This window comes from Elephas maximus, chromosome 4, assembly GCF_024166365.1.
Source record: "Elephas maximus indicus isolate mEleMax1 chromosome 4, mEleMax1 primary haplotype, whole genome shotgun sequence".
Classification (NCBI taxonomy): Eukaryota; Metazoa; Chordata; class Mammalia; order Proboscidea; family Elephantidae; genus Elephas; species Elephas maximus.
In genome coordinates, this window is record NC_064822.1 from 129,435,295 (window position 1) to 129,462,331 (window position 27,037).

The window sequence follows — 27,037 nt, forward strand, 5'->3', positions numbered from 1 at the left end:
AAGCTCCATCAATATTGTAGCGTGTATCAAGACTTCGTTTCTCCTACTCACTGAGTAGTATTTCATTGTATATTTGTACCACGTTTTGTTTATCCATTTATCTGTTGGTGGGCATTTAGGTCGTTTCCACCTTTTGGCTATTGTGAATAGTGCTGCAGCAAACATTGGTGTACTAGTCTCTTTTTGAGTCTCTGCTTTCAAGTCTTTTAGGTATATTCCTAGGAGTGGAATTGTTGGATCATATAGTGGTTCCAGTTTTAGTTTTTTGAGGAACTGCCACATTGTTTCCCACAACAGGTGTATCATTTAGCATTCCCACCAGCAATGGGTAAAGGTTCTAATTTCCCCATATCCTTGCTAACATTTGTTGTTCCTGGCATTTGTTTGTTTTTGTTTTTAATCTTAGCCATCCTAGAGGGAATGAAATGGTATCTCATTGTGGTTTTGATTTGCATCTCTCTTATGGCTAATGATGTTGACCATCTTTTCATGGCTTGGTGGCCATTTGAATGTCCTTTCTGATGTCTAAATTCTTTGCCCATTTATGATTGGTTGTTTGTCCTTTTGTTGTCAAAGTTTCGTATATGTTTTGGTTATTAGGTTCTTGTTGGATAAAGGGTTTCCAAAGATACCCTTTCAGTCAGTAACTTGTCTTTTCACTTTATTGCTGAAGTCTTTCAATGAACAAAAGGAAACCCTGGTTGCATAGTGGTTAAGTGCTACGGCTGCTAACCAAAGGGTCAGCAGTTCGAATCCGCCACGCACTCCTTGGAAACTCCATGGGGCGGTTCTACTCTGTCCTGTAGGGTTGCTATGAGTCGAAATTGACTCGACGGCACTGGGTTTGGGGTTTTTTGGTTTTCAGTGAACAAAAGTTTCTAACTTTTTGAGGTCCCATTTATTTCTTTTGCTGTTTGTGCTTTTGTTGGCACATACAGAGTTTAAAATGCGTATGAGACATCTCAGATGTGAAGTGCTGTCAATAAGCATACAAGGGTTTTTTTTGTTTGGTTTTTTTAAGATCACTTGAAATTGTTATAATCCAGTATTAAGAGAAATTTGTTCGTTTATTTTTTGGTCCTTAGGATGACTTTAAATAAAATTTCAAACCAAAGCAGTACTTTTTAAAGATTTTTTTCAAATTAATATTGATCCTTTACTGGGACGTTTGTCATTCTAACTGGTTACCCAACATCTGAACTTATACTTCCTATGTTTGACATTTCTCCACCTTATTATTCAGCCATATGGACAACCTTGCTTTATAGAAAATGAAAATGCCAAGTACTCGCTTTTCCAACCTCCCTTGCAATTAGGGCACAAATACTTAACCTAAATCAAAAACCAGTTGCCTGTCAAAGTAATTCTGGCTCATTGTGATGCCATGTGTGCCAGGGTAAAACTGTGTTCCCCAGGCTTTTCAGTGGCTGATTTTTCAGAAGGAAATCCCCAGGTTTCCTCACCTGGCCAGTTTTGCAATATGATTTTGGGTTTTTTGGCTATGTAAGTCCCAAATTTGATTCGCTAGCCCTCACCATAACTTTGTGAGTTACTTGGTATCTTCCAGTGGAATTCTTTTTCTATATAATGAGGCCTGGTGACACAGTGATTAAGTGATAAGGCTGCGAATACAAAAGGTGGCAGTTCGAATCCACCAGCTGCTCCTTGGAAACCCTATGGGGCAGTTCTACTCCATTACATAGGATCACTATGTGTTGGAATCGACTAGATGACAATGGGTCTATTTTTTTTTTTTTTTTTTGGTTGCTGTATAAGGTTGATTTGTTACTTGCAATAGAGAACCTTGTCTGATACACGTCACTAGAAAATTTAGCAAAACTTTATCATCAAAGGCAGGTTTATGTGAGGAAAAAGAAGAGTGATGTCCTCATGTGAGAGAAAAGTACATGAATGAGGTTAGAGGCAGACTCTCTTCCCTGGTGTTTCTTTTGTAGATCCAAGCTTCTCATGAGTATTGAAGCTCTGGATATGTTATTCCATAGGTTCAGAGGTGCAAATTCTGTGGTGTAGAAAGCACTTTAATTGAAATTTAATGAAATGTAAAATTGTTTCTCAGTCACACTAACCACATTTCAAATGCTCCATAGCCACGTGCAGCTAGTGGCTACTGTATTGGACAGTGCAGCTGTAGAACATTTAGATCATTACAGAAAGTGTGTTGTAAAGCACTGGTCCAGATTCTAGTCTAATTCTATAATTTTCTAGTTCTTCAATCTTGGATAAGTGGCCTGAACCTCAAATCCTTATGCAGAAACAATGCCTTATCTTCACAGTGTTGTTCTAAAGATTGAATGAAACAATGTGTGAAAAGACTATATAAATTTTAAAAGTACCATGCAGATGTGTTATTTAACTTATCAAAGATACAGGAACATCTTTAAAAATGTTTTCAGATGAGGATTATTTTTGCTGGCTGACAAAAAATTTTTCTAAAATAATCTAAAGGGAACCCTTTCAAAGCCCCAGTGGTGTGAATGCTTTAATGTTAGACTGTGTATATTAAACCACTTCAGGAATCAAAGTGGAAAGAAATGGTCTCCTAACAATCAAATTTCATTTTAAATGTGAACAACTTAACTTTATCCAAACTGCCCTTTTCATTTTTATCTGTAAAGCTTGGTGAAGTTTTAGGTATATGAGGGGCTTACCTTCTTGCCGTAGGTTCCCCTGATAACACCACTTAGCATACTTTCTAGATGACTTTAAACAGCTGTATCTGTTGACTAAATGAATAATGTGCCTCGCACATAGAGATATTAAATGAATGTTGTAAAAATGAGCAACATCAGCTGTGCCAGGACCAAAATCATTGTTTTTGGTGGACAGTCTTCAGTATTCAGGTAAACCAGTCTCAGTAATTCTATTTAGGCTTTTTTGTGTTTTTGGTATATACGTTACAGCAAATTAACTCATCTTTGTAAAACTCAGAGAACAGTGCTAGCTATTTAAAATGAAGTATTCTACAGCATTTTCTGGTATTTTCAGAATTATAAGCCACATTAAAAACAACAGTTGCTGACAGGTCAGCTCTCACTCATAGCGACCCCACGTGTGTCAAAGTAGAATTGTGCTCCATAGGGTGTTCGGTGGCAGATTTTTCAGAAATAGATCACCAGCCTTTCTTCTGAGGCATATCTGAGTGGATGTGAACCTCCAGCCTTTTGGTTAGCAGCTGAGAGCATTAAATGTTTACGCCACCCAAGGACTTATTATACTATATTACCGCAAACCAAACCCATTGCTGTTGAGTCAGTTTGAACTCATGGCAACCCCATGAGTAGAAGTAGAAGTATTCATAGGGTTTTTGGCTGTAATCTTTACGGAACCAAATCACCAGGCCTTTCTTCCACAGAGCCACTGGGTGGGTTCTAACCACCAACCTTTAGGTCTGTATTTGAGCACAAACTATTTGTACCACCCAGGGACTCCTTAAGCCACATTAGACATTGAAAATTAAGAACTGTACGCTTTCCCGTTGAGTCTAGAGTTGGTCTCAGAGTTTTCTCAATACTACACTCCAGGTGATGTTGTTGTTAAGTGCCGTTAAATCAATTTTTTTACTCATAGTGACCCAATGTGGCAGAGTAGAGCTGCTCAGTGGGGTTTTTAGGCCGTAATCTTTATGGGAGCAGATCACCAGGTCTTTTCTCCCATGGAACCGCTAGGTGGGTTTAAACCACAAATCTTTTAGTTAGCAGCCATTAATATTTTCAGCTGGTGCTTGAACTAAAACCCATTTGCTTGCCACTGCTGGACTAATTGGCAGGATCTCTCCTTGTCTCTTCCAAGCTCTAGCCAAAGGACAAGGATCGATAAACTTGTACAGTAAAGTCATATAATATTTTAGGCTTTATAGGCTATACAGTCTCTGTCACAGCTACACATTCTGCAGTTGTAGCATGAAAGCAACCGTAGGCAACCTAAACAAATGAGCCTGACTGTGTTCCAATAAAACTTCATGAGTGTGACTGTTCCAACAAAACTTTATTTGCAAAAACATAGGCAACAGATGGGATTTGGCTTGAGGGCCATAGTTTTGCCAGCCTCCTGCTCAAGGACAAGAAACTCTACTTTTCTTCCATTCAACACACAATTAAGCTGCTTCTGTATTCCTCACACTGTATTAAGCATTGGTTATACAGCAATGAACATTACACACAGATCCCTGGCTGTAAGGGACTTAAGCCTTAACTGAGTATTTTTTGTTTATGCACTTGAGTAGATCCAGAGAAACTCTCTGAGGAAGAATATGGTTTTTCGCCCATTGCATAACAGTCAATACAAGTGAGATTTTAGGCAGGTACCCTAAGTCATGTTTTGTGCTGGTGGTATTAACTTTAAGTAACCTCAGTCTGCTTTAGATACCACATTCTGGGGTATCAAAGTTAACATCCTGCTATGAAAAATAAGAAGCCAAAGATGTTGTGTCTTGTATCTACACTACTTTGTACGTGGTAGGCACTTAGCATCCTTATGATGTTGTTGAATAAAGGTAAAATTACCAATTATCTTACTGATTCTTCATGTGGTATGTTGTTTCTGACCTCTTAATTTTGGTTTTTGCCGTCTTAATATGGGTTTTCATTGCAAGCCTACTCATGCATTTTTAAAGTAGGCCACGTATTAATCATATTTTAATGAAATGCTTAACTTTGCTAGATGTAATAGACAGCCTTCTATTGTTAGAATACCTTTCTTTAGTTTAAAGTACCTTTATTTTTCACAATAATGGTAAGTTTCTCTTCAAAATGTCTGATACTGTTGCTTATGAAATGGAGTCAAGGCTCTTGACTAATAAATACCAAGATCTCCATTATCTTAACTGCAGACACTCTAGCTGTTTTTATTTTCCTATTCCTTTGTGCTCTGTGATCCTTTCAGACTGCTTTCTGCTGTATTCTGATGGTTTTCCTGAATTTTGCTTCCTTCTGTACTTCTGACTTTCCTTCTGTCTGGCATGTTCTTTTCAATTGAAACACTATAACTGTTCTTCACTGGCCACCTTTTTCTGAACTCCCATAGTATTTTGTGTTTCTCGTGATACTGATTTTCCATATTTTTATGTCACCTTTTCTACAAAATTATAAGCTTTGTGAGAGCAAGTACATTTTGTTCATCTTTGTAATCTTGACTGTGTCCTGCACAAAATGTTTATCACATGTTAATTAAATGAAAAGTTCCTTTTTAGATTCAACAAGGGGCAGTGTTCTTCATGAGAAGTCATTGGACTTTTATCCACATGGGAAAACACATGTAAAAATACATTGTGAACTGTAAAGCCTGTATGATATTGTCTGTTATCATAAACACTTGAACTTGACTCTGCTGCTAAGTGCTGCACACAATTCAGTTTTTAATTTCCATATATTTCAGAGAAGATTCTGTTTTTTTTTTTTTAAAGGCTGTGCAGAGCCCCCCTCCCCAAATGTTTACATTAAGATTATGAAACATGAGAGGAAGCAGATTCCTACGATGCATGATATGTGATCCACCTAGGATGACCACCATCGTTGTTTGCCTAGGACTAGGGGTTTTCTGGGACATGGGACTTAAAGTAATAAAACTGGGACAGTTGACTGCGCTGATTCCACCTCACTGTGTAATCATCTCTTTTGTGTATCACTGTGTTAGTACAGTTTTGAAAAGGTGTGATAAATTCTAGGCACCTAGGCTTTTGTTTCATTTTTGGCGGGAGAGCTGTGTTGGAGGCACTTGAGCTTTTATTTATTTAGGTTTCCAAATATACTTATTTTGGACAGATGGTCTTTAATGTCCAAATGAAAATTCAAAAGTGTGTTTGATCAGTTCATCTACTTAGGAATGTATTTGTATCAGACATGTCTTGATGGCCTTATTAGAAGGTAATAGTACTCAAAATTTTTTGTTAAATTTGCATAAACTGTCAGGTATGTACTGTATTAGGTATAGATATGTTTACAATAGCAGAGGAGTCTCAGATGGCCTGAAAAATTTCCTCTTGGTTCCCTTTAAAGTGGTTTCAGCTTTGGTCTTAGGTCTGTGGAGACTGCTTCTTAAGGGGTGTATGACAGGTATATAATTTAGGATAAAGTGGCTATTAAAAATTCTTGTGGATTTTATCAATAGGCAAACCGTAGTGGGACATACATTATTCCTGGTGATATTGTTGGAAAACAGAATTATCCATTAAAAATATTTATACAGTATACCAAAAAGGGCATCAAAGACCAGATTCTTCCCATTTTGTAATGATTAAATTTTAACGTACTTCATGGAGCTGTGTGGAGTAATAGTGTCCTTAATTCGATTAACCTTTTGGCTAAAATAGACTCTTCAGGGATGGTTTGTTTTATTTTCTTCTCCTTTTTCTTGTAACAATGTGAATAGTTTTTTTTTTTTAATTATTCAGTATGATAAAATATTTGTATAACAAGTTTGTCATTTTAACCATTTTTAATTGTACAGTTCAGTAACATTAATGGCTTTCATCATTTTGCACAACCATCACCACTCTTCATTTCCGACAATCTTACACCACCTCAAACAGAAACTCAGCAGTAACCTTCATTCCTTCTCGCCCCTAGCAACCACTAATAATCCACTTCTGTCTCTATGCATTTGGTGATTCTAGATATTTCATATAAGTAGGTCTGTACAATATTTGTCTTTTTATGTGTGGTTTATTTTATTCAACATAATGTTTCCAGGGCTCATCCATGTAGTATCATGTATCAGAATCTATTTTTTCTTTATGACTGACTGATATTCCATTGTATGTATATACCACATTTTATTTATGCATTAATCTGTTGATGGACATGGGGGTTGTTTCCACCTTTTGTCTGTTGTGAATAATGTTGCAGTGAACATTGATGTACAGGTGTCTGTTTGAGTCCCAGCTTGTAATTCTTTTGGGTATACATTCAGGAGTAGAATTGCTGGGTCATACGATAATTCTATGTGTAGCTTTTTGAGAACCCACCAAAATGTTTTCCACAGGAGCTGCACCATTTTACGTTCCCACCAGCAATGCACTAGGGCTCCAATACGCCAGGTTCTCCACATCCCTGCCAACATTTTTTAGTTTCTATATTTCTTGTAATGGCCATCCTAGTGGATATGAGGTAGTATCTCATTGTGGTTTTTATTTGCATTTCCCTAATGACTATAATGACCTTGAGCATCTTTTCATGAGTTTACTGGCTATTTTTATATCTTATTCAGAGAAATAATCTGTTCAGTTCCTTTCCTCCTCTTTTAATTGGATTCTTTGTCTTCTGTATGTTGTAGATATTAAACCCTTATCAATTTATTCATCTACTTGGGAATGTATATTTGTTTATATGGTTCCCAAATATTTTCTCCCATTCTTTTAAGTTGTATCTTCACTTTCTTATAAAGTTGTTTGATGCAATTTTTTTTTTTTTTTTTTTCGTTTTAATGAAGCCCAGTTTATCTGTTTCTTAGTTTTTGTTGTTGCTTTTGCTTTGGTGTCATATCTAAGAATCCATTGTCAAAAACAAGACCTTGATGTTTTATCCCTATGTTTTCTTCTGAGAGTTTCATTGTTCTAGTTCTTATATTTAGATCATTGATTCTTTTTAAGTTAAATTTGTATATAGTTTCAGGTATTGATCCAATTTCATTCTTTTGCATGTGGAGATCCAGTTGTCCCAAATATAGCTCTTTTGACATCTTTTTAGCTCTTCATGGTTCTTGTCAGACTGATCCAACTTGCACTTGATTCTTCAGCAAAATCCTGGATCACATTGTTGTATTAAAATTACTTGTCCCTTCAAAGCAGATGTATCCCACATTATAATCCTATATTGAAGTGTAAAGGTCAGTTTTGGAAGACAAAAAAATTTAGGAAGAGAACTGGAAATTTTAAAGTTAAAAAAAAAAAAATGTCCTTTTCACAACAGAAGGGGTTTGCTTTCTTGTGTTTTTTTTTTTTTTTTTGTTGTTGTTCATTTTTAGTAGATACTTGTTTTTAGACTAGACTTTTTTTGGCGGGGGGGGGGACTCAAATGTAGAATAAACATTGCCAGTAGTGTGAACATAGCAATAGCATCTATTTATTCCTAGGGAAATTAGAAATAAGATGCTTACTGCCTTGGTTACAAAAGATTCCGGGTGAAGAAGAAAAGGAGCAAGTGCAAAGATTACAGGCACTGCATGAGCAAATGATTTTTATATGATATGGGTTATTGTAGAATAGAAGCGAGCCATTGAGTGTTTTACACTCAGGAACTCATTAAGTCTAGAAAATGTTTTGGTTTTGTGCAATATTGATAATTTTTCTGTTCCTATTTCTGCTCCACATAAACTGGCAAAAGATACCTTGAAGTTCATTTAATGGAACCTTACAACTAAAACTATAAAAATAAGGCCTTAAAATTAAGTCGATATTTGTAATCAAATAAATTGTACATCTTAAATTAAGCCCAAAATATTATGAAACAAATTATACCTAGTATGTTTATAACCTCCTTGCATGAATCAGTGTTCTTTTTCTCTGTATGCCTGAGTCTTTTGAATATAGGCAGTCACCATCTTATTTCCAATTCCTTTGTGGCGTAGTAGTTAAGTGCTACAGCTGCTAACCAAGAGGTCGGCAGTTCGAATCCGCCAGGCACTCCTTGGAAACCATGGGGCAGATCCTCTGTCCTGTAGGGTTGCTATGAGTCAGAATTGACTCAGTGGCAGTGGGTTTGGTTTTGGTTTTATTGCCATGTCCATGCCATTCCCGGTTTCACTCCACTGTCTTTGAGACAGATCCCAAAAGGTAAAAGAAGATACCTTCTGTTCCTCTTAGACTCCCTATCTTGTTTCATGGCATCACTGTCCATCTATTTGATCATGCTACATCTTGTTTTTCCTTCCTCACCTATCTAACAGTCACCATGTTCTCTTGATTCTGGCTTATCAGTTTCTCAGAGATGCACCATCTTTTATTCCTTCTGTCACTGCCTTGACATAGTCTACCATATGAATCCCCAGAATTCATAAAATAAATCCTCAGTTCCTGTGATCTTTTGAAAACAGATCTGTCCCTATCATATCCCAATTTGCATACCGTTCATCTCTCAGCTTCTAAACTTTTACAGGGTAGAGGCCAAACTCCTCAGCAGAGAGCTCCCTTTCCCCCTGCTCCTAGCATGCACACGGGAAACCACACATCCTTCTCTCACTCCTTCCGACAGACGCTCTCACTCATGCTAATCCTTTTACCCATAACTTCACCATATCACAGTGAACTCCTCCCTGTTGCTTTAAGGTCTGGTTCAAACATGCACATAGTGAAACCTTGTCTGTTACTACAGGCAGGCAGTTCTCTGTTAACCCACAGCACTTTGTTTTGTAATGCCTGCTTGATTGTGACCTCACACAGTGCAAACATTATAAACATTTTAAAGTTCTAAACTAACAAAGTATCTTCTGGAGTAGAAAGGCCACTAAAAATATGTTTGTCATATTTGTTTTTCCCAAGCTTCTGAGACATTCTGTCTCTTTGTCTTAACAGCTTTTTTAAGAACATCTTAAATGGTTCAGGCATTGTGGAAAACAGTGTGACAGCTCCTCAGAAAAACTAAAAATAGAACTAACATATGACCCAGCACTTCCACTTCTAGATATATACCCAAAAGACAAAAGCAGGGACTCAAACCAGAGACTTGTACACCAGTGTTCGTTGCAGCACTATTCACAATAAGCCAAAAGGTGGAAACAACCTTAATGCTCACCAACAAATAAATGGATAAGCAAAATATGGTACATACATACAATAGAATACTACTGAGCTAGTAGGAGAAATGAAGTCTTGATACATGCTATAATATATTATGGAGCTTGAAGACATGCTGAGTGAAACAAGTCAGTCACAAAAGGAAAAATATTTGAAGTCATTTGGTGCCTCAGGTTTTAAGCACTGTAAATAGATAAGTGAGATGAAAAAATTAGCAAGTAATATTTATTGACTGCTTACTGTGTGTGCTACTTGTGCAAAGTGTTTTGCATAGGAAAAGTTATTTCATTTTACTCTTAAAAACTCTATGAAGTAGATATGGTTATTCCCATTTTCAGGCTAGGCATTTTACTCTTAAAAACTCTATGAAGTAGATATGGTTATTCCCATTTTCAGGCTAGGAATTGAGGCACAGAGAGGTTAAATAACATCAGTGGTGTCACTAGAGGGGGCGGGGAGTGCAGACTGCACCAGGTGACACTATTAGGGGTGACACCAGGATGACTGTTTGTAAAAATTTTCATGCACTGTTTCAGCAGAAATTTATGGTTTTTTATAAAAATATCAAAACAAAAACATTTTTTATAAACAGCTTATATGTATCAATATACCTATAAGGCTAAAATTCTATAGCAGTTTACTTTTGGCACCTTCTAATGTGTCCCAGTCAGAGCTGTCATTATTACTCAGTTACAATGATGCTTCAAATGACGTGGTTTTGTCTGCACACACTACAAGCATGTGCTGTTGCTTTTGTCGTTGCTGGTGTTTTTATTCTCTCTGATTTTGTCAAATTATCTGGTGTTTTAGCTACAATATTATGGTAATTAGTATTTTTGAACCTATATCAGTAACTTCTTTGAGAATGAAGTAATTAAAGGAAAAAGAGTGGTACACAGGAATTATGATTTGCAAGTTACATTAGTACAAAAAACATTACCAAGTATTCTGTATGGTCTGGTATGGGAGGAGGTCCATGGGGGAGAGAGGTCAGCATGAATTATCGTACTGGGTGACACCAACCCAAGTGATGCCACTGAATAACATGACCATGATCACTCAGCTAAAATGTGGTAGAACTAGGATTCCAACCCAAGCGGTCAGATCTAAAATTAGCCTATACTCTTAACAGTTACATTTTTCTATTTTATCATATTTTCCCAATTTAAAATGTAGTTAACTAAGGCCCCTTTTTGTATCACACGCTATGTAACACATATTAAGGTTAATGTCTATACTCAAGCTACTTAAACTGTATTTGGAGGACACAGAAGATCTTTTGAGTTAATATGTTTGCCTGTGAATTTACAGCTAGATCTGATGAGAAGAAAAAAACTAGTAGGTTATTTTTTAGATTATGTCCTGTTGGGAGCCGGGAAGAGTTATACAGAAATCCGACTTATTTAGAGAGCTGATAGAAACTGGTAAGATGATCTTGAACAACCCACATTATTTTTTCCTGCCTGCTTTTGAAACATCTTCAGTCTCTCTTTTTTTTTTTGGTCACTTAACTACTGTGCTCATCTTTTGACTCCAGCTGAAAAATCTGTTAAAAAAAACTGGTAGTTCTACATTTGTCAGAGTACTGATAAATTGTTACCCTCTAGCTAGTATGTTCTGTTAGAGATGTGATCAAGTACTGAACTGAAAGGTAACAACAGTAATAAAACTGGAAAATATGACCTCAAATTGCATGTCAATGTATATGTTATTGAATATTTCAGTGAGAGTTGGTTTGATTAACTGAAATAAGCTTTATTTACTACCAATATTAATCCATGAAAAGGGCAAGAAAATAATTTTTTCCTACTTGAGGTATTATAAATATGGTCAGAAGTTGTACAAACAGTTTCATAGTCTAGAAATTCTGTGCTTGACTAGATTTAGAAATTCCCTTCACGAAGAAGACCTTTCTCAACAGAATGAGTTAGTAAGATTAGAAACATTTCCCATTCGTCCTCATAAGAGACGCAGACATCTCAGAAAGTAAGTATGATAAGCAGTATTCATTTTAACAGCTTGCAGTGTATTTTTGTAATTCCCCATTAGAAGTTTTATTTTTTAAAGAGTATATGAGAAGTAGGTAGTGTTTGGGCCTCATATTTTTCCCTCCAAAAGTAATTTTAAAATCTGCTCAGGAGTTTTCAGTTGTATCAGTTGTGTCCAACGGATTAGTACCAGGCTCTTCTGACATTTGAATTAGTTAGTTTTATTTGGCAGTGAAAAAGAGAACACAGTCCCCTTTAGCTACTAAAATACTACTTTGTGAGTTGGAGGCGGAAAGGAAAAATCAAGTATTTTCTCTCCCAGAAGTGTTCAGTAGGAGAACTTATGTCACTTGACTTCAAGAACCAGTAGTTAAGTATTTTTACTTAGTCCTTTCTTTGTAATTTAAGATCACAGAATTCCAAATGGGATGGGGGTAGCTAAACAACTTGAGGTTGACAGAATCACTTGAGTTATCAGCGTTTTGGAAAACTTTAATTTGACTATGGCTGTTTGGCGACTACAGGAGTCCTATTGGTACAGTGGTTAAGTGCTCAGCTGCTAACCAAAAGGTCGGTGGTTTGAACCCACTAGCTGCTCTGCAGGAGAAAGATGCCTTGGAAGCCCTCTGGGGCAGTTTTTCTCTGTCCTGTAGGGTAGCTGTGAGTCGGAATCTACCCCATGGCAACGGGTTTGCTTGTGTGTGTGTTTTTTTCCTTTGGTAATTAAGGAGCCTTGGTGGCGCAAAGGTAAGCCCTTGGCTGTCAACAGAAAGGTTGGTAGTTTGAACTTGCCCAGTGGCTCTACAGGAGGAAGACCTAGCAGTCTGCTTGCATAAAGATCACAGCCAAGAAAACCTTGTGGGGCGTTTTTTCTAGATTACATGGGGTTGCTGTGAGTGGAAGTCAGTACGGTGGCACCTAACAACAACATTGGATGACCCTTTGATGTGATGTTTCAATGAAAGAAATTATGCTTTTAAAATGTTGCTTATCACTTTTCAAGCATTCGATTCTACTTTCTGTATTTACTGATGAGATTTAAAGCATTAGTCAAATTATGAGGTTAAGAGCAGATGCCTCTAGGACCTAACAGCTGTTGGCTTTAATAGTATTTCTGCTCTTGCGGCGTTTTCTTTACTACTGGACTGTAAATTCTAAGAAGACAAGGATAAGCACTATTACTACTATTTTTTTAATAGCAAGATCTGTTTCATTTATCTTCATTTGGGATCCATGGCATTTGTCAATAATTGATATAAACTTAAATGACAATTACCTGTAAGAGTTAACTAAAAAAAAAAAAAACTAGTTGGTCTTAAAAAAAAAAGTTTTTCCCTTTGTTGGAAATGAGTCTTATCTAGTCAATCTTCTATTCATCAAATATTTCTAGATCAAATAGTGGATACGAAAGTAAATAAGGACGACTCTGCATCTAGTTGTTGATTATAATGACTAACATTTAAGGTTTTTATTGACAATCTACATTCTTACTTAATCTGCCCATCAACCCTGTGAAATAGGTATTATCACTGTTCATACTTTACAGATTAAGACACCAGCCGAGAAATAAGTGAGTACCACCTGTAAGCTGCAGAGATAGCCAGCTCTGTGTCTCCTTATTTTTGAACTCCATGTTTTTAGCACCCTGAGCTGCACATATTTACTTTTATGTGTATAAGAAAAAAACTAAGATTGGTTCCAGACTAGTCAGGTGGCTTTATTTATAGATGATGAACTGGCTTCACTTGGTTAAGAAAGTCTCTGAAAATGTCAGTCGGTTACTATTTAGTTTAACCTTCTTAAATTACAGAGTTGCTTTAGGTCCTTTAACATAGGTCCACCATTTCAAAAAAAAAGCTGAATCAATTTATTTTGTTTGCTTTTCAAGATAATCTTGTTTTCAAAGTACCTTATGTATAAATTTTGTTACTAAATTAATGTAAACTTAAATTTTTAATTCCTTTGGCCTGCTTTGTTATATTCTGTTCTGCATAGAATTAAAGCAGTCTTTAAAAATAACATATTATTCACCAACCCTATATGACCAATCTCTTTGTTTGGGGTGATAGTTAAAGAGAAGTATATATCTAAGAGAGGACCTCATGCCTATGGCCTAATCTTAAGCTTGTTTGAAAGAATCCCTTACACAGAGCATCTGGAACAAGCATGCTGGACCAGTACCAGTTGCCAGCAAGTCGACTCTGACTCACGGTGACCCCGTGTGCATCAAAGTAAGATTGTGCTCCTTAGCGTTTCGGTAGCTGGTTTTTTGGAAGTAGATCACCAGTCCTTTTTTCCCAGGTGCCTCTGGGTGAACTCAAACCTCCAGCCTTTCAGTTAGCAGCCATTAACTGTTTGCACCACCCAGGGATTCAGCATGCTGGATGGAAGGAAGAAGGAAATGTGGACAGCCTTTGCATATTGCTTTGGTTGAGTGCTCAGTAATGTTAATGGATTTTCCCAGCTATAGGCAGATTGTCCTGTATTATTTTCAGCCCCTTTAATTTTATTTGTATTATATTCAAAAGATAATTCCAAAATATTTATAGTAATCAAACCACCAGTATGAAGTTAAAGGTTATTGTTATCATTAAATTTTATTACCAAAGCAGAGTTTTACATCTTTTTGTACAGTGATAAGGAGAAGGAATATAAAAAGCTAAGATACTTTTAAAATTCCATCCATACGTAATTCTTCAAGATCCTAATGTATGTAATAATGCGTTTTAGAATTGAAAGGGACTTCAGAGATCAGCTAGTACAGAAGTTAAAAAGCTGGTGGTCCAGTGTCCAAATCGCGATCCTCTAGATAAATTTTGTTGGTTTCCACAATGTTCACAATTTGTAGAATTCAGATGACTTTAGCAGCTTGCTGCTTTAGACATTTACATGCCCACCTGGCTGATGTCTGATGTAAGGCATCTGAGTATACAGTTCCTCTGCTTTCCCCCATTCCTTCATTTTGTAGATGAGAAACCTGGAATCTGGTATTTAAGTGATTTACCTCAAGTTGTACAACTTTCTGGAAATCCTGTTGGTGTAGTGGTAAAGAGCTGCGGCTGCTAACCAAAAGGTTGACAGTTCAAATCCACCGGGTGCTCCTTGAAAACCCTATGGGGCAATTCTACTCTCCTGTAGGGTCACTATGAGCCAGAATCAACTTGATGGTAACGGGATACAACTTTCTAAATAGCAGAGCTAAGCCTCTTAGATCCCAAGATAATGTTGCTTTCCACAGCTTGTTTCCTCTTAGAAAACAATAAAAGATAGTATATAATCAAGTTCTAAAGTATTTGGTACAGCTTGTCAGAAAGGGGAGCAATCACTGTGGGCTGAGATAGTGCAACAATACTTCAGGGACATTTCATTGACATTACCCTCTTTTAAGAGCTGCATCCTGAGTATGTGCTAATCAGGAACATCCTATCCTGATCTGTGTGTTATTCTTGCTACAGAGTGGGGGGCGGGGAGTCATCTTTCTTTTTAGAGCTGGCAAAGGATATCACTGAGGGGCAGTTTGTACCTACCGTAACGGAACCACATAAGACCAACAGCATTAAGATTCCTCCGTAAATCAATCCCATTTATGCCCCTGTTGGCAGAGGAAGAAGGAGGCGTCCATACCATGAGTTCTACAGTGGATCCTGGACAAATCCCTGTACTCTCCAAATCCTAATTTAACATCAGCCACCTTATCATGTCTTAAATTATTCCATGAAAGATGTTGATTTTAAAATGCTAAACGGGACAAAGCCTAATGGTAGAGCATTTTGTTGACAAAGGATTTAATATCAAACTATTCAAAGGACTCTAGATACTGAGTACTTTCTCTTTAACCCAGGTCTTTCATAGCCACATAAAGCAATCCTTCCATTCCTACATTCTTTATTTCCTTTGCCTTGTTTTATTTTTTTTTTCCACACTGCTTCTTGACATATAGCATATTGACTGTGTTTATGTCCCTCTAGATTGTAAATCCTATGAGGGAGGACAGAGTCTTTTGTTCCCTGCTGTATTCCGATTTCGTAGAATGGTGCCTGACATGTCTTAGGTACTCAGTAAATGTTGATATTGAATATTAAAAGCTGTATTACAGTAATCTATTTATATACGCTTGTCTTCCTCATAAGCCTAAGTTCTTTGGTGAAAGATGATCATTTCCTAGATTTACTTTTCTTGTCTTCAGATTCTAATTCTAGCATAGTTCTTAGAACAGAATGTTGTTGTTGTTAGGTGCCCTCGAGTCGGTTCCGACTCATGGCAACCCTATGCACAACAGAACAAAACATTGCCCGGTCCCGCGCCATCCTTACAATTGTTGTTATGCTTGAGCTCATTGTTGCAGCCACTGTGTCAGTCCACCTCGTTGAGGGTCTTCTTCTTTTCCGCTGACCCTGTACTCTGCCAAGCATGATGTCCTTCCCCAGGGACTGATGCCTCCTGACAACATGTCCAAAGCATGTAAGACGCAGTCTCGCCCTCCTTGCCCTGAGGAGCATTCTGGCCGCACTTCTTCCAAGACAGATTCGTTCGTTCTTTTGGCAGTCCATGGTGTATTCAGTATTCTTCGCCAACACCACAATACAAAGGCATCAACTCTTCTTCGGTCTTCCTTATTCGTTGTCCAGCTTTCACATGCATATCATGTGATTGAAAATACCATGGCTTCGGTCAGGCGCACCTTAGTCTTCAGGGTGACATCTTTGCTCTTCACTTTGAAGAGGTCCTTTGCAGCAAATTTACCCAATGCAATGTGTCTTTTGATTTCTTGACTGCTGCTTTCGTGGCTGTTGATTGTGGATCCAAGTAAAAGGAAATCCTTGACAACTTCTGTCTTTTCTCTGTTTGTCATGATGTTGCTCATTGGTCCAGTTGTGAGGACTTTTTTCTTTATGTTGAGGTGCAATCCATACTGAAGGTCGTGGTCTTTGATTTCATCAGTAAGTGCTTCAAGTCCTCTTCACTTTCAGCAAGCAAAGTTGTGTCATCTGCATAACGCAGGTTGTTAATGAATCTTCCTCCAATCCTGATGCCCCATTCTTCTTCATATAGTCCAGCTTCTCGGATTATTTGTTCAGCATGCAGATTGAATAGGTATGGTGAAAGAATAGAACCCTGGCGCACACCTTTCCTGACTTTAAACCAATCAGTATCCCCTTGTTCTAGCCGAACAACTGCCTCCTGATCTGTGTAAAGGTTCCTCATGAGCACAGTTAAGTGTTCTGGAATTCCCAGTCTTTGCAGTGTTATCCATAGTTTGTTCTGATCCACACAGTCGAATGCCTTTGCATAGTCAATGAAACACAGGTAAACATCCTTCTGGTATTCTCTGCTTTCAGCCAGGATCCATCTGACATCAGCAGTGATATCCTGGTTCCACGTCCTTCTCTGAAACTGGCCTGAATTTCTGGCAGTTCCCTGTCGACATACTGCTGCAGCCGTTTTTGAATGATCTTCAGCAAAATTTTGCTTGCGTTGTGATATTAATGATATTTTTCTATAATTTCCACATTTGGTTGGATCACCTTTCTTGGGAATAGGCATAAATATGGATCTCTTCCAATCAGTTGGCCAGGAAGCTGTCTTTCATATTTCTTGGCATAGATGAGTGAGCACCTCCAGCGCTGCATCTGTTTGTTGAAACATCTCAATCGATATTCCATCAATTCCTGGAGCCTTGTTTTTCGCCAATGCCTTCAGAGCAGCTTGGACTTCTTCCTTCAGTACCATCGGTTCCTGATCATATGCCACCTCTTGAGATGGTTGAATGTCAACTAATTCTTTTTGGTATAATGACTCTGTGTATTCCTTCCATCTTCTTTTGATGCTTCCTGCGTCGTTTAATATTTTCCCCATGGAATCCTTCACTATTGCAACTTGAGGCTTGAATTTTTTCTTTAGTTCTTTCAGCTTGAGAAATGCCGAGCTTGTTCTTCCCTTTTGGTTTTCCATCTCCAGCTCTTTGCACATGTCATTACTTTACTTTGTCTTCTCAAGAGGCCCTTTTAAATCTTCTTTTCAGTTCTTTTACTTCATCAATGCTTCCTTTTGCTTTAGCTGCTCGACGCTCAAGAGCAATTTTCAGAGTCTCCTCCAACATCCATCTTGGTCTTTTCTTTCTTTCCTGTCTTTTCAGTGACCTCTTGCTTTCTTCGTGGATGATGTCCTTGATGTCATTCCACAACTCGTCTGGTCTTCGGTCACTAGTGTTCACGTGTCTGTCAGTTTGTCGTACTGTGGGGCTTGTGTGTTGTTGTGATGCTGGAAGCTATGCCACCGGTATTCAGGTACCAGCAGGGTCACCCATGGAGGACAGGTTTCAGCTGAGCTTCCAGACTAAAACAGACTAGGAAGAAGGACCTGGCAGTCTACTTCTGAAAAGCATCAGCCAGAGAAAACCTTATGAATAGCAGCGGAACATTGTCTGATATAGTGCTGGAAGATGAGCCCCCCGGATTGGAAGGCACTCAAAAGATGACTGGGGAAGAGCTGCCTCCTCAAAGTAGAGTCGACCTTAAATACGTGGATGGAGTAAAGCTTTCGGGACCTTCATTTGCTGATGTGGCACGACTGAAAATGAGAAGAAACAGCTGCAAACATCCATTAATAATCGGAACCTGGAATGTATGAAGTATGAATCTAGGAAAATTGGAAATCGTCAGAAATGAAACGGAACGCATAAACATGGATATCCTGGGCATTAGTGAGCTGAAATGGACTGGTATTGGCCATTTTGAATTGAACAGTCATATAGTCTACTATGCTGGGAATCACAGCTCAAAGAGGAATGGTGTTGCATTCATCGTCAAAAAGAACATTTCAAGATCTATCCTGAAGTACAACGCTGTCAGTGATAGGATAATATCCATACGCCTACAAGGACGACCAGTTAATACGACTATTATTCAAATTTACACACCAACCACTAGGGCCAGAGATGAAGAAATAGAAGATTTTTATCAGCTGCTGCAGTCTGAAATTGATCGAACATGCAATCAGGATGCATTGATAATTACTGGTGATTGGAATGCGAAAGTTGGAAACGAAGAAGAAGGATCACTCATTGGAAAATACAGCCTTGGTGATAGAAACAATGCCGGAGATCGAATGATAGAATTTTGCAAGACCAACGACTTCTTCATTGCAAATACCTTCTTTCACCAGCATAAACAGCGACTGTACACATGGGCGTCGCCAGACGGAACACACGGAAATCAAATGGACTACATCTGTGGAAAGAGACAATGGAAAAGCTCAATATCATCAGTCAGAACAAGGCCAGGGGCTGACTGTGGAACAGACCATCAGTTGCTCATATGCAAGTTCAAGCTGAAACTGAAGAAAATCAGAGCAAGTCCACGAGAGCCAAAATACGAGCTTGAGTATATCCCACCTGAATTTAGAGACCATCTGAAGAATAGATTTGACTCCTGGAACGCTAGAACAGAATAGGTCCTTAATAAATGTCTCCACCAAGTAAACAGTTAACAAGAGCCTTTTAATTTTTTTTAATACTGCATCAACTTATCGTTTTGTTACACTTTTTCACTTCCCAGTGACTTTTAGAGTTAACTCGTATGGTTCATAATTTGGGTCAGTAATATCTGCAGTTGGATCTTAGGTCTTATTAGTGAAAAGTATTATATCATCCAGAACAGTGGATAATTAAACTGTTATTTGCTTTTTGACACCAAACGCATTGCCATCAAGTCGATTCTGAGTCATAGTGACCCTATAGGACAGAGTAGAACTGCCCCATAGAGTTTCCAAGGAGTGCCTGGCAGATTTGAACTGCTGGCCTTTAGGTTAGCAGCCGTAGCACTTAACCACTACGCCACCAGGGTTTCGTTGCTTTTTGATACGTACTTTTATGGAGTGAGGAAACCCTGGTGGCATAGTGGCTAAGAACTACGGCTACTAACCAAAAGATCGGCAGTTTGAATCCACCAGGCACTCCTTGACTATATGGGGCAGTTCTGCTCTGTCCTTTGGGGTCGCTATGAGTTGGAGTTTATATAGTGAACACATTTATCCTAAAACTTTACTAAGTTTTTTGTATTGAGCTAGTAGGTAAAACTGATTGTCAGTGGAAAACTCATTACCCGTTTCCACCAAATCAATTCTGACTCTTAGCAACCATATAGGACAGAGTAGACCTGCCCTGTAGGGTTACGAAGGAGCAGCTGGTGGATTCAGACTGCCAGGCTTTTGGTTAACAGCCAAGCTCTTAACCACTGCGCCACCAGGGCTCTGATTCTTAATGGAGGAAAAAGCAATTCTGTTTCACTGTATTGAGTGCCAGCTCAGACCAGTGCTAATGGTGTTAAACAGCTGTCATTTATTGTTACTGTGTACAAGGTGTAAACCCTGGTGGTGTAGTGGTTAAGAGCAGTGGCTGCTAACCAAAAGGTTGGCAGTTCGAATCTACCAGGCGCTCCTTGGAAACCCTATGGGGCAGTTCTACTCTGTCCTGTAGGGGCTCTATGAGTTGGAATCATCTCGATGGCAGCGGTTTATGGGTGTACAGGTATCATATCAATGACTCTTAGGAAAAATTACCACATTTCATTCCTTAATTTATTAAGCACATATTATGGGCTGGGCACTGTTTCAAGTTCTGGGCATGTAACAATAAAGAAAACAAAAATCCCTTCCCTTGTGGGGTTTACATTGTTGTGTAATTTGCTTCACAATTTTATGTAGGTGTTTTTGCCTCTGTTTTACCTACAGGGAAAGTGAGGCTCTGAAAGATTTCCTGACTTGCCCAAGGTTATACAAAGACAGGATTTAAAACTTAGGTGCTGTTATCCACTGTGCTGTGCTTTCAAAATTGTCTGCATTTGTGATCTTCGGAGAAAGCAGTTAGTCTCAGGGTTTCAAACAGTAGTTACCACAAATCCATTTGAAAATCCGATGTGATGTCTCTCCTCATCTTAAAATTGTGCATGAGACTTTAGACAGGTCACAGATTTCCAAATGTTCGAGCAGTTTTTCAGGACTGCTATAGTAGCAAAGGTTTGAAAAAATATTGTTTCAAATATTGGCTATTGGACTGTTAGTTATTCTGTTTTTGAGGGGAAAAATTAACCCCCTGGGAGTGGTATTTATCAGAATGTAGATAAAATATTTCAGTTGGTCCAGATGAGGAAATATTAGTAAAAGATTAAGAAAGATAATGATTATGCTCAGTTGTATTGTCCTCTTAGCACTGTTCCTTGTTAGAAAGCTGCTTACTGATAAGTTAGATATGTTCTGTCACTAAATATTTTTAGGCTTAAAATCTTTATCGCTGACCTTAAATTTTCTATGTCCATAAGGCTCTGCAGTAAAAATTCTTCTAGGTTGAGTTATTAAATTAAAACACAAATTGATTAGCATTATTTATAATATTCTCAAACTGGGAACAATCCAAATGTCCATCAGCTGGTGAATGGGTAAAGAAAATGTGGGATATCCGTAGCAGGGAGATATTTTTATCAGTAATAAATAAAAGAACAAATTATTGATAGAAACAATAATATGGATGAACCTCAAAAACATGCCAAGTGAGATAATACAAACACAAAAGACCGCATCTTGTATGATTCCATTTATTTGAAGTTTCTTCTAAGAAATCTTTTGATTTCCATTCTTTGCTTTCAACAAAATTTAAGAAGGATGGAATGAAATTAGCCAAGAGATTATTAAAAATAATTTTTTGATAATGGATTACTGTGTTTTGCTATGTAGCTTGAAAGGAGCTCAGAAAATTGGGTGACATTGATATAACAAAACTCCACCCCCATCGTTATGTTTACACCCATAAAAATAAAAAATAGCAAGACAATTCAGGATGATTCTTGATCCATTTTAGCAACAAGTAATTTTCATTCATGGATAAATGAAGCAGCTGGAGCCCTAACCATCTTGTTAAGAAATACAATGTCCAAAATTTTTTACTTTTTATATTCATTATTTTTTAATGGTAGTATTTATGTTGATGCAATCAAATGTGTTATGCTTTCGCATTTTAGAAAATTTATACAGTTGTGTAGCCATCACCATTACTTATTTTAGGACACCTCTATCTCCTCAAAAGTTTCTTGCCTTAGTTATCCATCTAGTGCTGCTATAATAGAAATACTACAAGTGGATGGCTTTAACAAAGATAAATTTGTTCTCTCACAGTCTAGGAGGCTCGAAGTCTAAATTCAGCATGCCAGCTCCAAGGGAAAGCTTTCTTTCTGTGTTGGCTCTAGGGGAAGGTCCTTGTCGTCCATCTTGCCAGGGTTTAGCAGCTTCTTAGTACAGGGACCCTGGGTCCAAAGAATGCTCTCCCCTCCTGGTTCTTCATTCTTGGTGGTGATAGGTCCCCCTCCTCTCTGCCGGCTTCTCTCTCTTATATCTCAAAAGAGATTGACTCAAGATACAACCTAATCTTGTAGATTGTGTCCTGTGCCATTAATTTAACTGCCTCTAATCCTTTTTTTTAATCCTGCCTCATTAACATCATAGAGGTTAGGATTTACAATAAAAGGGATAATCACAACAGATCACAAAATGGCATACATCCACACAGTACCGTAATTGTAGCCTAGCCAAGTTAACACACATTTTGGGGGCACACAATTCAATCCATAACTGTTCTCTTGTGACCATATATAGTTTAGTCTCCACTCTCACCTCCAGGCAACCAATGATCTACTTCTGTCTCTGTAAACCAAAAAACCAAACCCATTGCCGTCGAGTCCATTCCAGCTCGTAGCGACTGACCATATAGGACAGAGTAGAACTGCCCCCATAGGTTTTCCAAGGAGCAACTGGTGAATTTGAACTGCTAGCCATTTGGATAGCAGCCAAGCACTTAACAGGCTGCCACCAGGGCTCCTTTGTAGGTTTGCCTTTTTAAGGGAGCAAATCTCCAGGTCTTCTCTTTCAAGGAGCAGCTGGTGGGTTTGATTCTTACCTTTCTGTTAGCAGCTTAATCACTGCACCATCAGGGCTCCTTACCATGACTATAGAACTTTTTTTCCTTAATTGAGGGAGTTTAAAATGTGTTCTGGCAGCTACCATGGCTACTGACCAATTAGGGTTTTTCTGTTTTTTTTTTTAGAAATGTGGGAGCTTTTTATTCTTATGTGATCCCCTACTGCAGAAACTTTTAGATCTTCTCTTTCTGTCCTTAGTATTTTGAAGTTTCATAATGATAAGCCTTGTTATGGGCTTCCTTTTTTTTTTTTTGGTATTTCCGTATTTCGTCATGCTAAACACTCAGTAAACTTTTCATTCTGGGCACTCATATTCTGCAGTTCTACCTATAATTCCAGAGCATTTTCAGGATTCTTCAGGGGCAAATGGGCTGTTTGTCAGTACCTCCCCCCACTTCAGGAATATACATTTGGGATTCAGCTTCCTGTGCTGACTCATTTACCATTCCTCTGTCCCCAGGGGTCAGCAGACTTTTTCTGCATAATAATCAAACCTGTCGTCCTCCACTTGATTCCAAAAATGCCAGATAGTAAATACCTTATGCTTTCAGGCTGGATGGTGTCTGTTGTAACTGCTTAACTCTGCCATTGTAGCAAGAATACAATCATAATACACAAATGAATGAGTGTGGCTGTATTCCAGTAAAACTGTATGTACAAAAATAGGTAATGGGTCAGATTTGTTTTCAGATCCCTGCCCTATCCTGGGGATCTTCACTAGACCATTAGCTCAGTGAGGACATTGGTTTTTGTCTTTTGTTTGCTGGGTGTATCCCTGGCTCTTAGTAGGCACTCAGCTACCTGTTAAATGTAAGATTACAGATGATTGATGGTATGTTTGCATTTGTTTCCTGCTCTTGTTTTGGGATGGCTTCTAAGAAAGGGATAGTGGGAAACATGTTTGTCACTGGCATCTTGTAACCAATAAAATACCCTTTTGTGCTGTTTTCCATCCCCCCTCCCCCCTTTCTCTAACTTACCAGACTAAATATTTGATTCTGAATTAGGGTATTACTGAAAGTCATGTTTTGTAACTCTGTAGTTTCTTTTTACCTCTGTCGTAAAGAGCCTACCATAGCATCCTTTAGGAGTTGTTTAAAGAATGTTCCTGATTAGCACAGTATAGTTATTTTAAATAAATCTGCTTTCTTGAGTATGTCTTATTTATATAAGAAGCACGTGAAAACAAGACATTACTTAAGCATTATTTTTTTTTTTAAACAGGTTTTAACAACAAGTGTGCACCATGCGTGAATATAAGTTAGTCGTTCTTGGCTCAGGAGGTGTTGGAAAGTCTGCTCTGGTAAGTCGTTCCCAGTGTACTTAAGCTATTCGTTCCAAGACATGTTCTTTTTTTGTTGAGGTTTAGGTTTTGATTATTAAGCTTCTTTTGTTTAGGGTAAAATCTCCTAATGGCTTTAGAAGTAATATATTTTTCTTGTAATTGTACTCTGCTTCCAGTTGTATCTGGATAAATCATACTCTTTCTGGAACATTAGTTCCAAACTGACATGAAGTATGCCAGAATAGAGTTTGGGCTAAGCCCAGAGGGAGAGAGCATATAAATGTGTGTCGATTTGTATTTCAGAGTCAGATGGGAATGAATTTTGGTCTTACTCCCTGTGAGTAGGCTTATACTAGATATTTTGTTAGAAAATATAAAATAACATTTATTTTAAAAATCTTTTTCAAGTGTTACCTTTGTCTAGTTTTTAACATAATTTTAGCAACCACGTTTTCTGCATCAATGAATACTGTAACAAGAAAGAAGACACAGTTGGTGGTGGGGATGGGATAAAGGGGGAGAAACGTAGAGAAAATAAATTGGATATTTGAGAGTTTAGCAAAGCCCCACAATAAAAAATAGATTGACCTTCTCTTTCTCCAAGTGAGAGAAAACCACCTCACTTGGCCACTTAGAGTAGCCACCTAGCACAGAACTTGACTTGGTTGGATTAAACTGAGAAGTGTGCACAACATGGTGTGAGGTGTTTTTTCATTTGTAAATATATCTGAAGCGATGGGAAGGTGTGTTGTATGTGCCCATGTGTGTATATACACAATAGTTGCATACATTCTAATTAAAATTCAGATTTCAGCCCTTAAGGCTAAAACAGGAGTCGTTTCTAAGATAATCTTCTCACCCAGCACATACATTCAGATGGATTATGTTTTTTCCTCAGTGATACAGTCTGCAGTGTGAAATCAATAGTTTAAAATTTACAGATTTCAATTCTTTTTTTTTTTTTAAGAAGTATAATGGTATGTTAATTTTTTTCAGACCGTACAGTTTGTTCAAGGAATTTTTGTTGAAAAATATGATCCTACGATAGAAGATTCTTATAGAAAGGTATGTCTTACTTTAGAAGGCCTTTTGCTTTTACTTTAATATATATATAAATACTTACTGCTTTTAGCTTTATAATTATTGAGTGTTGTATACAAAGTAGAATGAAGAAGCAGATTTAATTTATAAAATTATTTGGTGGAAAAAGTTAACACCTGATTATTACGTGGCGTTGTGTGTTTGCCCGTATAGGAGCATCTTAAACACTCGTGTGCACACACATAGAGAATCTTTAAGTTTATTTTGGTGCCAAGATTATAATTTGACCTACAGACTTTAGAGTGTGGCCATCCATTCCAAGTGGTAGTCTGCATGTTTTTCCGTCTAGAAAGACTGAGTATTCTCAGGCTTCCTTCTCTTAAACCTTGAGGTATGAGTCTGGAGGTCTACCTAAACTTCCTGCTTAGAACTCCTTGAGAAAGCGCCACCGCTAACAATGGAAAAGTGAATTCCTGTGTTCACTAACACAGCATGTGACAGTAAAGCTTACTGCACAGACATTTTAACAGTACAAAAAGAATTGTACTTTTTGTGTATCAGCCAGCCTGATGGAAAAAAACAGGTATTGTTTCCATTTTTCCCTCCATGTCCACAGTCATCCAGAAAAACTGGGAACGCCTTCTTGCACCTCAGCTGTAAGGCAGTATTACTATTTTCTTTTCACATCTAAGCAACTTTTTTTTTTTTTTTACCATAAGGAATATCAGGCAAAAGAGGTAACTACCTACAGGGTCACTGTCAGTCGGAATCGACTCATTGGCAATGAGTTTGGTTTTTTTTTAAACTACCCCATAGGGTTTCCAAGGAGCTGCTGGTGGAGTTGAACTGCCCACGTTTTGGTTAGTGTATGTAATTAATTTGATAGCCATGGCACTGCTTGTTACTAGTAATTATAGGGACTGTGGCTATCTAGAGGAAGAGTAAAAAGTATTATAGAGGAGTTGATATAGGAACAGTTCAATATTGTTGGAACTATCTTTGAGCTGTTTTGAAATCATTGCCTCTCCAGAATTAAGTGCTGAGTGATGCATATTGAGACTCGATCTTGTAGGTGTCCTTGTGTTGAGTTGAGAACACATGGTTTTTAAACCTAATACAATTTAGGGGTCTTTGAACCTTGATTTACCTGTGTCTGTGTTTAAAATCACATTAGCCTTTGTGTATATTAAGGTAGTCTTGTATTCGTGAAAACTAAAGGTGTATTTTAATCTTTTCCCCAGCAAGTTGAAGTAGATGCACAACAGTGTATGCTTGAAATCTTGGATACTGCAGGAACGGTATGTAAAATAAGTACCAAAGCGTATGTGCAGTTTGTACAGTAGCGACCTTATAAATGCTAGTACTCTATAGCCAAATATTAGTTAAGCTTATTAAAAGTACTGACATTAAATCTGGAAACTATTTTTCTTACTCTCTTGAATAATTCTTACATTCTTTTTTATGGTGTGCTTTCTAATTACAGTAGGTCAGTTATTGAAGAATTAGAACATTTATTAGAATGATAATTTTTATAAGCTCAGGAATACTTTTAAAACAAGTTAGAATATATTGCCATATTTCAAATAATGTGAAAAATAGTTGGGCATACATTCATTCTTCAGTGACTGTGAATTTATTTTGCATGGTATCTTTGCCCCTTCGAAGTATTTACAGGCCAACTAGATTTATAGGTATCTGAAGGTGAAAGGAAGATGTATTCTGGGTATATGGTATTTATTCAACTAATGTTTGAGTACCTTATATGCGCCAGGCACTGTGTACTAACCCTCAAAAGCTCACACTGTAGTGAAGAGAAAAATGGTAGGAAGAAATGACAAGATACGGGGAAGCATGCTGATGGACCTCATAGAGCTAGAGCGTTGTGAGATAGCTGAATAACTTGACAATAGAATTTGGATGCCTTACACATTAAGATACATGAAAAAGTTGTTAACCATATATAAGATCTGCGTTTAAGTAAGTTTTGGAGATGAGATATTTCTAACCT

General features: G+C 37.7%; 1 protein-coding gene across 2 annotated transcripts in view; it reads left to right on the forward strand.

Moving 5' to 3' along the window:
- The window catches only part of RAP1B (RAP1B, member of RAS oncogene family), a 53,786-nt gene that overhangs the window by 18,847 nt on the left and 7,902 nt on the right, over positions 1-27,037 (forward strand). For both annotated transcript variants that reach the window (XM_049883825.1, XM_049883824.1), the window contains exons 2-4: positions 23,928-24,006; positions 24,985-25,053; positions 26,271-26,327. In XM_049883825.1, coding sequence (XP_049739782.1) covers positions 23,950-24,006; positions 24,985-25,053; positions 26,271-26,327 — 183 coding nt within the window. In that variant the 5' untranslated portion in view covers positions 23,928-23,949. The remainder of the gene's footprint in view (positions 1-23,927; positions 24,007-24,984; positions 25,054-26,270; positions 26,328-27,037) is intronic.